General features: G+C 49.6%; 1 protein-coding gene across 14 annotated transcripts; it reads left to right on the forward strand.

The window, feature by feature from the left end:
- The first annotated feature begins 4,029 nt into the window (after positions 1 to 4,029).
- On the forward strand, positions 4,030 to 13,146 carry NCR1 (natural cytotoxicity triggering receptor 1). 14 transcript variants are annotated; one of them, XR_013408519.1, is made up of 9 exons: positions 4,071 to 4,162; positions 4,240 to 4,275; positions 4,465 to 4,749; positions 6,359 to 6,637; positions 7,128 to 7,175; positions 9,270 to 9,317; positions 9,774 to 10,154; positions 11,539 to 11,701; positions 12,629 to 13,146. XR_013408519.1 is itself a non-coding variant. In XM_015124855.3 (7 exons), exons 1-7 carry the CDS (start codon positions 4,129 to 4,131, stop codon positions 9,962 to 9,964), a joined length of 921 nt encoding a protein of 306 aa, XP_014980341.3. In that variant the 5' UTR covers positions 4,071 to 4,128; the 3' UTR covers positions 9,965 to 13,146.
- The last annotated feature ends 607 nt before the right edge of the window (positions 13,147 to 13,753 follow it).

A 13,753-nucleotide genomic window follows, 5' to 3' on the forward strand; every position in this document is an offset into this window, starting at 1 on the left:
GTATGCTGTACGCAGAGGAGCCAGCGTTAAAACCCCTATTTTTATCTTTTTAGATTCAGCAGATATATGTGCAGTTTTTTAATGAGTATATTGCATGATGTTGAGGCTTGCACTAATGATCCAGTCACCCAAGTAGTGAGCATATTACCAAATAGGTAAATTTTCAAGCCTTGCTCCCCTCCTTACCTAATGTTTAGCTCTCACTTATAAGTGAGAACATGTGGTATGTGGTTTTTTTTTTTCTTTAGATGGAGTTTCACTCTTGTTGCCTGGGTTGGAGTGCAATGGCGCCATCTCGGCTCACCGCAACCTCCATCTCCCAGATTCAAGAAATTCTCCTACCTCAGCCTCCTGAGTAGCTGTGATTACAGGAATGTGCCACCAAGCCCAGCTAATTTTGTATTTTTAGTAGAGACAGGGTTTCCACATGTTAGTCAGGCCGGTCTCAAGCTCCCAACCTCAGGCAATCCACCTGCCTCAGCCTCCCAAAGTACTGGAATGACAGGCGTGAGCCACCGTGTCTGGCCAGTATTTGGTTTTCTGTTTCTGTGTTAACTCATTTAGGATAACGGCCTCCAGCTGCATTCATGTTGCTGCAAAGGACATAACCTTGTGATTTTTCAAGGCCCTATAGCATTCTGCGGTGTATACATAACGCATTGTCTTTATCCAATCCACCTCTGATGGGCACTGAGTTGATGCCATGTCTTTCCTATTGTGAATCCTGCTGCAACAAACATACAAGTGCATATGTCTTTTTGGTAGAATGATTTATTTTCCTTTGGATATATACCCAGTAATGGGATGGCTGGGCTGAATGGTAACTCTGTTTATAGTGCTCTGAAACATCTCCTAACTGCTTTCCACAGTGGCTGAACTAATTTACACGCCCACCAACAGTGTATCAGTGTCCCCTTTGGGGCCGGGCGCGGTGGCTCACGCCTGTAATTCCAGCACTTTGGGAGGCCGAGGTGGGCAGATTACCTGAGGTCAGGAGTTTGAGACCAGCCTGACCAACATGGAGAAACCCCATCTCTACTAAAAATACAAAATTAGCCAGGCGTGGTGGTGCATGCCTGTAATCCCAGCTACTAGGGAGGCTGAGGCAGGAGAATCGTTTGAACCTGGGAGGCGGAGGTTGCGGTGAGCCGAGATCGTGCCACTGCACTCCAGCCTGGGCAACAAGAGCAAGACATGGTCTCAGAAAACAAAAAAATAAAAAAATAAAAAGTAAGTGTCCCCTTTGCTCCACAATCTCACCAGCGTCTGTTAATTTCTGACTTTTCAGTAACAGTCATTCTGACTGGTGTGAGATGGTAAAATTTAGGAATCAGAGAGACCGAGGGGTTGAGGAGGATGTATTATTATTATTATTTAGGTGTGTAGCAGGACGAGCGGCAGACAAAACTCCTCAGACACCGAGTTAAAGAAGGAAGGGGTTTATTGGGCCGGGGGACATCGGCAAGACTTCTGTCTCAAGAGCTGAGCTCCCCGAGTGAGCAATTCCTGTCCTTTTAAGGGCTCACAACTCTAAGGGGGTGCATATGAGAGGGTCCTGATCGATTGAGCAAGCAGGGGGTATGTGACCGGGTACATACCCACCGGTATGTAGGCCCCACCACGCCTGGCTAATTTTGTATTTTTAGTACAGATGGGTTTCTCCATGTTGGTCAGGCTGGTCTCAAACTCCTGCACTGGTAATTAGATCAATTAGACTGGAACAAAACAAGATAGGGATTTTCTTTTTTTTTCTTTTTTTTTTTTTTTTGAGAGAGTCTCCCATTCTCCTGCCTCAGCCTCCCGTGTAACTGGGACTACAGGCTCCCGCCACCGCACCCGGCTAATTTTTTGTATTTTTTTTTTAGTAGAGATGGGGTTTCATCGTGTTAGCCAGGATGGTCTCGATCTCCTGACCTCGTGATCTGCCTGTCTCAGCCTCCCAAAGTGCTGGGATTACAGGCATGAGTCACCGCGCCCAGCCCAAGATAGGGATTTTCACAGTGCATTTCTATACAATGTCTGTAATCTACAGATAACAGAACCAATTAGGTCAGGGATCGATCTTTAACTACCAGGCCCAGGGTGCTGGGCGCCGGGCTGGCTGCCTGTGGATTTCATTTCTGCCTTTTAGTTTTTACTTCTTTCTTTGGAAGCAGAAATTGGGCATAAGACAATGTGAAGGGTGGTCTCCTCCGTTAGGGGCAGTCAGATCAACATCCAAAAAGACTGAGCTCCGAACAACAAAGAGTCCGGTTACCTTTTAAGCATTTCATGGGGCCGGGGGAGATCTGTGCAGGGGGAAGCATATTACAGAAGCGAGAAACAAAGACGGTTATTCCTTTGAGATATGTGTTACATTCTTTCATACTTTTCAAGGAAAAACATGTTTTGCGACTTGAGTTTATCTGCCTAGTGACCTTGTGGCTGCACAGCTGGAGAAACGGGGCCTTCACAATGCCTGGGAAGAGAGAGATAAGGCTCGCTAGCCACAGACAGAAAAACAGGCAGCTGCCGGGCGCGGTGGCTCACGCCTGTAATCCCAGCACTTTGGGAGGCCGAGGTGGGCGGATCACGAGGTCAGGAGATCAAGACCATCCTGGCTAACATGGTGAAACCCCGTCTCTACTAAAAATACAAAAAATTAGCCAGGCGTGGTGGCGGGCGCCTGTAGTCCCAGCTACTTGGAGGCTGAGGCAGAATGGCGTGAACCCGGGAGGCGGAGCTTGCAGTGAGCGGAGATCGTGCACTCCAGCCTGGGCGACAAAGCGAGACTCCGTCTCAAAGTCTCAAAAAAAAAAGAAAAGAAAAGAAAAACAGGCAGCTAATTTTTAAAGGATTCCACCTCTTTCTCTTCCTCAGGGGGAACTGAGTTTTCTTACATACAACTGAGCTTTTGCTGTTAAGGAAGGAGGAGACCACTACTCCTCCTGCTGCCCTCCTCCCCCAACCTTGCCTAGTTCACAAGACAGGAGGAGACAGAAAGCAAAAAGTTAGAAAGAAGCAAAAGTAAGATAAATAGCCAGACAACCTTGGCACCACCACCCGGCCCTAGGAGTTAAAAAAAAGGAATAATAGGCCAGGCGCGGTGGCTCACGCCTGTAATCCCAGCACTTTGGGGGGCCGAGACGGGCAGATCACGAGGTCAGGAGATCGAGACCATCCTGGCTAACACGGTGAAACCCCGTCTCTACTAAAAATACAAAAAATTAGCCGGGCGTGGTGGTGGGCGCCTGTAGTCCCAGCTACTGGGAGGCTGAGGCAGGAGAATGGCATGAACCCGGGAGGAGGAGCTTGCAGTGAGCCGAGATCGCACCACCGCACTCCAGACTGGGAGACAAAGTGAGACTCCTTCTCAAAAAAAAAAAAAAAAAAAAAAAAAAAGGAATAATAATAACATCAACTCCTGACCTAAACTACTTGTGTTATCTGTAAACTCCAGACACTGTATGAAAAAAGCATTGTAAAACTTTTTGTTCTGTTACCTGATGCATGTAGCCCCCAGTCACGTTTCCCACACTTGCTCGATTTATCACGACCCTTTCACGTGGACCCCTTAGAGTTGTAAGCCTTTAAAAAGGCCAAGCATTTCTTTTTTTGAGGAGCTCAGCTCTTAAGACGTGAGTCTGCCGACGGTCCCGGCCGAATAAAAAACCTCTTCCTTCTTTAATCCGGTGTCTGAGGAGTTTTGTCTGCGGCTCGTTCTGTGACACTTCTTTAATTTCTTTTCATTCCTGTTCCAGTATCTCACTGTGAAATTCCCTGTGTTTTTATACGATTCTCAGGGGGTTTCCTCTGAGCGTCATTAGGCCTGACTTCTCACGGTCAGCTCTGGGTACCACCTTCACATTGCAGAATTGAGAAGCTGACCCAGAAATGCATTTCAGGCTGAGCAGACAAGTGTCAGAGGAGCTGGCTAGACCGCAGATGTGTCAGAGGGACCATGGCCTTTCCATAGGCTCATGGTCAGAGGTGGAGGGGGAGTGGTGAATGTTCTAATGAAAAAAGTCAACATGAAAGCTTCCTGGCGATGGGCGCTGGGGCTCAGCCACCACTTCCTGTGCATCTCCCTGGCCCGCTGGGCTCAGTCCCCACCCCGCTGCTCAGCACTCGGCCGGTAGAATCTGAGCGATGCCTTCCACGCTCCGTGCCCTGCTCTGCCTTGGTGAGTTCCTGCATGGAAGGGGAATGGGATCAGGGTGCGCCTGGGAGGCAACGGGTCTCATTATTCCCGTCTTCCAGGGCTGTGTCTGAGCCAGAGAATCAGCGCCCCAAAGCGTGAGTCCTTCCTTCAAAGCCCAGGGTCACTCTTTCGGGTTCAGGCCAAGCACCCTCCACCCAAGCACGGCTGGGGAGAGGGGGGCGGGGTGCTGGCTTCCCAGGAGGGCCTGGGGCCAGCAGCAGGGTGGAGCCTATGGTTGGGGGGACGGGGCTCAGCTGGAACTCCAGCCTCTGATTCCCTTCCAGAGACTCTCCCAAAACCGATCATCAGGGCTGAATCCACTTACATGGTTCCGAAGGAAAAGCAAGCGACCCTCTGTTGCCAGGGAAGTTATGGAGCTGTTGAATACCAGCTGCATTTTGAAGGAAGCCTTTTTGCCGTGGAGAGACCAAAACCGCCTGAACGGATTAATGGAGTCAAATTCCACATCCCGGACATGAACTCCCGCAAGGCAGGGCGATACAGCTGCATCTATCGGGTTGGGGAGCTCTGGTCAGAGCGCAGCGACTTGCTGGATCTGGTGGTAACAGGTAACTGTCCGGTTCTCTAACTGGAGAGTGAGCTCAGTCTGCATCCAGGATGGAGCATCATCTATAAACTCTTCCAAGCCCCACTCAGACACTGCTTGTCTCGGTAGGAGGTTGGAGGAGGGGTGATCCCCATCACAATCTCAGCCTACAAGGCGTTGTCTGCAGACAGTGTCTCTATGTCCTACAAGCAGATGTGTCCTCGGTCAAGTTCTCCAAGACACAGATTCTGAGATAGATATTTGTGTGCAGGGGTATGACTGAGGAACGTCCTCAAAAACAACGCCTGTGGGCCAGGCGCAGTGGCTAACACTTTGCTTCCCTCACCCATCACAGGTGGTGGGGTTTTTGTGTTTGTTTTGAGAAGAGTTTCACTCTTGTCACCCAGGTTGGAGTGCAATGGTGCAGTCTCCCATCACTGCAACCTCCACCTCCTGGGTTCAAGTGATTCTCCAGCCTCAGCTTCCCAAGTAGCTGGGATTACAGGCGCCCACCACCACGCCAATTTTTGTATTTTTGGTAGAGACAGGGTTTCACTATGTTGACCAGGGTGGTCTCAAACTCCTGACCTCAGGTGATCCGCCCGCCTCAGCCTCCCAAAGTGCTGGGATTACAGGTGTGAGCCATCGCGCCTGGCCAGGTGGTGTTTTTCTAAAAAACAAAATTTAGTTGTTTTTTTTTTTTTTTTTTTTTTTTGAGACACCCTCGCAGCAGTGTAGTGGTGCAATCTCAGCTCACTGCAACCTCTGCCTCCCGGATTCAAGCAATTCTCCTGCCTCAGCCTCCCAAGTAGTTGGGATTACAGGCATGGGCCACCACGCCCGGCTAATTTTTGCATTTTTAGTAGAGACGGGGTTTCACCATGTTGACCAGGCTGGTCTCAAACTCCTGACCCAGGAGGTCGAGGCTTCAGTGAGCCAAGGTAGTGCCATGGCACTCCAGCCTGGGGAACAGAGCAAGACCCTGTACCATTTTAAAAAATGGTTTAGCGGCCAGGCGCGGTGGCTCACGCCTGTAATCCCAGCACTTTGGGAGGCCAAGGCGGGTGAATCACGAGGTCAGGAGATCGAGACCATCCTGGCTAACACAGTGAAACCCCGTTTCTACTAAAGAATACAAAAAACTAGCCGGGCGTAGTGGCGAGCACCTATAGTCCCAGCTACTCGGGAGGCTGAGGAAGGAGAATGGCATGAACCCAGGAGGTAGAGGTTGCAGTGAACCAAGATTGTGCCATTGCACTCCAGCCTGGGTGACAGAGCAAGACTCCATCTCAAAAAAAAAAAAAAAAAAATGGTTTAGATGGTAAATCTTCTATTGTGTGTATTTGACCAAAATAATAATAATTAAAAAAAAAAAAAAAAGCTGGCTGCCAAGCATGGTGGCAGGCCGCTGCAGTCCCAGCTACTTGGGAGGCTGAGGCAGGAAAAACGCTTGAACCCAGGAGGCGGAGACTGCAGTGAGCCAAGATCGCATCACTGCACTCCAGCCTGGCGACAGAGCGAGACTCCGTCTCAAAAAAAAAGAAAAGAAAAGAAAAGAAAGGAGAAAATATACAAATAGCTGGCTGCTCATCTCTGAGTTTCTGGTGCGGTGGCCCCACCTTCTCTCATAGAAATGTATGACACACCCACCCTCTCGGTTCATCCTGGACCCGAAGTGACCTCGGGTGAGAAGGTGACCTTCTACTGCCGTCTAGACACAGCAACAAGCATGTTCTTACTGCTCAAGGAGGGAAGATCCAGAGACGTGCAGCGCAGCTACGGGAAGGTCCAGGCGGAGTTCCCCATGGGCCCTGTGACCACAGCCCACAGAGGGTCATACCGATGTTTTGGCTCCTATAACAACTATGCCTGGTCTTTCCCCAGTGAGCCAGTGAAGCTCCTGGTCACAGGTGAGGAAATGCTCAATTCCCCACAGCCCCCGCCGCCGTGTCCTACCCGGAGCCCTAAGGGATGCCCAGAGAGTGACGGGGAGGGTGTCCAAGGGACGTCCACTTCCTGGGAGCCCAGTTGGTCATGTGAGGAAGAACATCAGAAGCAGGAAGGAGGAGGGAGCAGAGAAAGGAATGGTAAGGCGGGTGGATCACGAGGTCAGGAGTTCGAGACCAGCCTGGCCAAGACGGTGAAACCCTGTCTCTACTAAAAATACAAAAATTAACCAGACGGAGTGGCGGACACCTGTAGTCCCAGCTACTCAGGAGGCTGAGGCAGGAGAATCGCTTGAACCCGGGAGGCACAGGTTGCAGTGAGCCGAGATCATACCACTGCACTGCAACCTGGGCAACACAGCAAGATTCCATCTCAAAAAAAAAAAAAAAAAAGAATGGCAAGACTGGAGGAAACCCAAAATCCTTACTTTTTTTTCTTTATCTCCTTTTCCAGGCGACATTGAGAACACCAGCCTTGCACCTACAGACCCCACCTTTCCCGGTGAGTAACTAGTCCTTCTAAGCTCAGATCAGAGCCTCCCAGGGACACTAAAAACATGGCATTCATTCAAAATATTCATCGAGGCCAGGAGCAGTGGCTCACGCCTGTAATCCCAGCACTTTGGGAGGCCAGGATGGTGCATCACTTGAGGTCAGGAGTTCAAGACCAGCCTGGCCAACGTGGCGAAACCCCATCTCTACTAAAAATACAAAAATTAGGCTGAGCACTATGGCTCACTCCTGTAATCCCAGCACTTTGGGAGGCTGAGGCAGGCAGATCACAAGGTCAGGAATTCGAGACCAGCCTGGCCAACATGGTGAAACCCCATCTCTACTAAAAATACAAAAATTAGCCAGGCATGGTGGTACTCACCTGTAATCCCAGCTACTTGGGAGGCTGAGGCAGGAGAATCGCTTGAACCAGGGAGGCGGAGGTTGCAGTGAGCTGAGATTGCACCATTGCACTCCAGCCTGGGCAATAGAGACAGATTCTGTCTCAAAAAAAAAAAAAAAGAAAGAAAACTAAAACGAAGAACAGCCAGGCGTGGTGGTGGTGTGCACCTATAATCCCAGCTACTCAGGAGAATCACTTGATCCTGGGAGGCGGAGGTTGCAGTGAGCCGAGATCGCGCCACTGCACTCCAGCCTGGGTGACAGAGCGAGACTCCGTCTCACAAAAAAAACAAAAACAAAACAAAACAAAACAAAAAATATATATAAAATATACACTGTATATTATATATATATTATATAGTGTATATTATATATATATAATTATATATATATATAGTGCATAGTATGAGAAAGGAGGCTCCAGAGAGAGGAAATGGCCTCTGCCTGTGCCCTGGGGCAGGACGATGACTGGGGTAATAAAATAATAACTATGAGGCCAGGAGGGTTGAAAATGATGTTTGGAAAATGACAGTGGGGATGGGATGGGGCTGGGGCTGCACGGTTAGGACATTGAAAAAAAAAATAGTGAGACTTTGAATTTGACTACCTGTGAGGGGAAAGAGGTAATGATGACTTAATGAGGAAAATGAGGCTTACACAGAAGACAGGGGCTGGGCCGTGTGGTTCCCACGTGTAATCCCAGCACTTTGGAAGGCAGAGGTGGGTGGATCACTTGAGATCAGGAGATCAAGACCAGCCTGGCCGGCCGGGCGCGGTGGCTCAAGCCTGTAATCCCAGCACTTTGGGAGGCCGAGACGGGTGGATCACGAGGTCAGGAGATCAAGACCATCCTGGCTAACACGGTGAAACCCCGTCTCTACTAAAAAATACAAAAAACTAGCCGGGCGAGATGGCGGGCGCCTGTAATCCCAGTTACTTGGGAGGCTGAGGCAGGAGAATGGTGTAAACCCCGGAGGCGGAGCTTGCAGTGAGCTGAGATCCGGCCACTGCACTCCAGCCTGGGTGACAGAGCGAGACTCCGTCTCAAAAAAAAAAAAAAAAAAAAAAAAAAAAAAGACCAGCCTGGCCAACGTGGTGAAACCCCATCTCTACTAAACATACAAACATTAGGTAGGCATGGTGGCACATGCTGTAATTACAGCTACTCGGGGCTGAGGCAAGAGGATCGCTTAATTCGGGAGGCTGAGGTTGCAGTGAGCTGAGATCGCACCACTGCGCTCCAGCCTGGAAGGCCTGTAATCCCAGCCCTTTGGGAGGCCAAAGCAGGCAGGTCATCTGAGATTGGGAGTTCGAGACCAGCCTGGCTGGCAAAAACGCCATCTCTACTAAAAATATGAAAAAAATTAGCCAGGTGTGGTGGCGTGTGCCTGTAGTCCCAGCTACTCGGGAGGCTGGAACAGAGCGAGACTCTATCTCAAAAAAAAAAAACAAACAAACAAAAATAGAAGACATGATTGGTGCAAAGATACATGCTCATGAGTTCTAGACTGGAATTCCTCCTCCGGTGTGTCCATCTGTGGACCCTTCCGCTTTACCTGCTGGATGAAGCTCCTGGGACTTGCAGGGTAGGGTAGGACCTTGCAAAGCTGCAGAACGTCATGGGGCGGACCCAAGGGAAGGAGGGCGGGGGCGGAAGATGTCAACATCATTCTCTTTTCTTCACTTCCCTTATTATCAGCAGACTCTTGGGACACCTGCCTTTTAACCAGAGAGACGGGACTCCAGAAAGGTAAGTAGACACCTGGGGCCATAGGCTCTGAAGGAAGGAGCTGGGCATAGAGTAATGACCTGGGAAGGAGATCGGGATGAACGGAACAAGAGGGTGTCCTTGGCCAGGTGCAGTGGCTCACGCCTGTAATCCCAACACTTTGGGAGGCCGAGGCGGGCAGATCATCTGAGGTCAGGAGTTCGAGACTGGTCTGGCCGATATGGCGAAACCCCATCTCTACTAAAAATAGGAAAAAATTATCCGGGCATGGTGGTGCGTGTCTGTAGTCCCAGCTACTTGGGTGGCTGAGGCAGGAGAATCGCTTGAACCCGGGAAGTGGAGGTTGCAGTGAGCCGAGATCGTGCCACTGTACTCCAGCCTGGGCAACAAGACTGAGGCTCCGTGTACAAAAAAAAAAAAAAAGAGGGTGTCCTTACATCCCTGTCAGCAATCACCCTGTTCTCCTGCTGCCCACAGACCTTGCCCTCTGGGACCACACTGCCCAGAATCTCCTTCGGATGGGCCTGGCCTTCCTAGTCCTGGTGGCTCTAGTGTGTCTCCTGGTTGAAGATTGGCTCAGCAGGAAGAGGACTAGAGAGCAAGCCAGCAGAGCTTCCACTTGGGAAGGCAGGAGAAGGTTGAACAAACACAAAGACTCTGAAGAATGACCATGAGACGCAGTGGCCATGGGTGGAACTGAAAGCTGGTGTTGAGCCTCGGTGGCGTGAGCTCTGTGTCAGACCCACGGAGGAGGGAGTCACTGCAGGGAACAGGGGACAGGGGACACTGGCATTCCATTTGTCAGAGCATCCCGGACGACGCAGAGGGTGGGAGAACTACATGCTAAGTTTCTTTCTGGTTTTTTTTTTTTTTTTTTTGAGACAGAGTTTTGCTCTTGTTGCCCAGGCTGGAGTGCAATGGCGTGATTTTGGCTCACTGCAACCTCTACCTCTCCATCCCTTGGGCTCAAGCGATTCTCCTGCCTCAGCCTCCCGAGTAGCTGGGATTACAGGCATGCGCCACCATGCCTGGCTAATTTTGTATTTTTAGTAGAGACGGGGTTTCTCCCTGTTGGTCAGGCTGGTCTTGAACTCCTGATCTCAAGAGATCCCCCCGCCTCGGCCTCCCAAAGGGCTGGGATTACAGGCATGAGCTGCCACGCCCAGCCGCTGAATTTCTTTTGTAGACAAATCCTATGGTCTCTTCTAGGCTCTAAGTACTTTTGTGCCACTTACTGCAAACCATACTTTTAAGCACTCTGGTCTTTTCTGAAAAGATCTCTTCTTCTTTAACAGGATGGCCATGGAAATATTTTTTTTTTCTACTTTGGTCTTTCTTCCCTTTCTCTGCAGGAAGCCATTCAAAATAGTTAATGACCAATATAGAATAGGTTTGTATCGAATGGTTCAGGAGGCATTGTGGCAACAGCCAGTCATAGAGAAGCAGCTTTATAAGTGAATCCTGCCGGGGGCGGTGGCTCATGCCCATAATCCCAACACTTTGGGAGACTGAGGTGGGCAGATCACCTGAGGTAAGGAGTTCGAGACCAGCCTGGCCAACACGATGAACCCTTATCTCTACTAAAAATACAAAAATTAGCCAGGTATGGTGGTGTGTGCCTGTAATCCCAGCTACTTGGGAGGCTGAGGCAGGAGAATAGCTTGAACCCGCGAGGCAGAGGCTGCAGTGAGCCAAGATCGCACCACTGCACTCCAGCCTGGGTGATAGAGCAAGACTCTGTCTCAAAAAATAAATAAAAATACAAATACAAAAATTAGCCAGGCATGATGTGGGACTTGTCTGTGATCTCAGCTACTCAGGAGGCTGAGGCAGGAGAATCACTTGAACCCAGAAAGCAGATGCTGCAGTGAGCCGAGATCACACCACTGCACTCCATCCTGGGTGATAGAGCAAGACTGTCTCAAAAAAAATAAAAGAAAAAATAATAATGAGTCCTGGCTACATCCCAACCACGCCCCAATTCCTCCTACCCCAAAGCACCACAGAATTCCATCTTCTATTTTTTTTGTTTTTGTTTTTGTTTTGTTGGGACAGAGGTTCACTGTTGTTGCCCAGGATGGAGTGCAGTGGCGTGATCTCAGCTCACTGCCACCTCCACCTCCAGGGTTCAAGCGATTCTCCTGCCTCAGCCTCCTGAATAGCTGGGACTACAGGCATGCACCACCACACCTGGTTAATTTTTGTATTTTTAGTAGAAATGGGGTTTCGTCATGTTGGCCAGGCTGGTCTCGAACTCCTGACTTCAGGTGATCCACAAGCCTCGGCCTCCCAAAGTGCTGGAATGACAGGTGGGAGCCACCACGCCTGGCCACCGTTCTCTCTTCTTTATCCATACCTTGCCTTATTCTTCAGGGCTCTGCATAGATACCATTTCCTCCAAGAGAGTTTCCATAACTCTGACTTCACGCAAAGACAGCACTTTTTTTTGTTGTTTTTTTTGAGACGGAGTCTCACTGTGTAGCCCAAGCTGGAGTGCAGTGGTTCAATCTCAGCTCACTGCAACCTTCGCCTCTGGGGCTCAAGCGATTCTCTTTGCTCAGCCTCCCAAGTAGCTGGGACTAGAGGCATGCGCCACCACACCCAGTTAATTTTTTGTGTGTTTTTAGAAGAGATGGGGTTTCATCATGTTGCCCTGGGTGGTCTTGAACTCCTGAGCTCAGGTGATCACCCTGCCTTGGCCTCCCAAAGTGCTGGGATTACAGGTGTGAGCCACCATGCCTGGCCAAGACACTTTTCTCATCCCAAAGCACCTGCTAATTCCTTGTAACAGCACCTGAACCCTGATTTGGCATGCATGTCCATTTTCCTGTCTCCGCCATGAACGCGTGTGAATTGATCTATGTCAGATTTAGTGGCTGCGTTCACAGCTCCGGCAACTCTAAAGGGGTTCTCAGGAAATATATGTCAAATGAAGGAATGTATATACGGGGGCTGTGGCACAGCCTGCAACTTGAGACTTCTCACTAGGGGCCTTTACATGCTGTCTGGACACCACCATCGCTTTCCTCCCTGAGAACTTCTACTTATCAACCCATTTACATACTCACCACATGGGCCCCACACCCTCCCATTATTCTGGTGCCTCATGCCAGTCAAATTTATTCTCTAAATCTGATTTTTCCGTTAAATATCAACCTGGCAACATGATGAAACCCCATCTCTACTAAAAATACAACATATTAGCCGGGCGCAGTGTCTCACATCCGTAATCTCAGCTACTCGGGAGGCTGAGGCAGAAGAATCGCTTGAACCTGGGAGGTGGAGGTTGCGGTGAGCCGAGCTCACGCCACTGCACTCCAGCCTGGTAACAGAGCGAGACTCCATCTCTAAATAAATAGATAAACAAAAAGACAAACTGCTGACTTGCATATTTTTTCTTTACCCCAAGTCATTCCTTACATGTAGACACCTGTCATCCCAGCTACTCAGAAGGCTGAGGCAGGAGAATCGCTTGAACCTGGGAGGTGGAGGTCGCGGTGAGCTGAGATCGCACCACAGCACTCCAGCCTGGTGACAAAGCGAGACTCCATCTCAAAAAAAAAAAAAAAAAAAAAAGTGTAGGCTCAATCTTTTCAGTATTTGTTTTACTGGTTCAGCAAAAGCCAGGAAACACAACTTTGTGGTAATCCGAGTGTTATTCAACTGTATATGGTTTACTTTATTGTAAATACTGGTGAACAGTGGTCAATAAATGGTTGTATATCCCTAATTAGGAAAAAAAAAGACCCGAAGTACAGCAAACTGACGCCGATCTCATTTTGCAGAGGTCCGCCTGCTCTCCCCTCTCCAAGTGTAATCCTGTGCTTAATAAACTTCTGCTGCTTTGCTAGGTGTGTGTATCACAACCCATGCTTTGTTCACACCACCAAGGACCCAGGACTTCACACCTTCAGCTGGTAACAGGGGTAAGGACATTTAAAACCTGCTCGTGTTAACCATAATCGCCATCGTGTAATGTTGGATCCCCAGAAGTAACTCATCTTCTAACTGAATACTTTTTTTTTTTTTGAGATCAAGTCTCTCTCACTCAGGCTGGAGTTCTGTGGTGCGATCTCAGCTCACTGCAACCTCTGCCTCTCGGGTTCAAGCAGTTCTCCTGCCTCGGCCTCCTCAGTAGCTGGGATTACAAGTGCATGCCACCACGCCCAGCTAATTTTCGTATTTTTAGTAGAGACAGGGTTTCTCCATGTTGGTCTCGAACTCCCGACCCCAGGTAATCCACCCACCTTGGCCTCCCAAAGTGCCGGGATGACAGACAGGAGCCACCACGCCCAGCTACTTGTGCCTTTTGACCAACATCTTCCTCCCCTGCCACGCCCAGCCCCTGGTAACCGCCACCTAGTCTTGCTTCTAGATCAACCACTTTAGTAGAGACGGGGTTTCACTGTGGTCTCGATCTCCTGACCTTGTGATCCGCCCGCCTCGGCCTCCCAAAG

Source organism: Macaca mulatta, chromosome 19 (genome assembly GCF_049350105.2).
Source record: "Macaca mulatta isolate MMU2019108-1 chromosome 19, T2T-MMU8v2.0, whole genome shotgun sequence".
In the NCBI taxonomy this organism is placed as follows: domain Eukaryota; kingdom Metazoa; phylum Chordata; class Mammalia; order Primates; family Cercopithecidae; genus Macaca; species Macaca mulatta.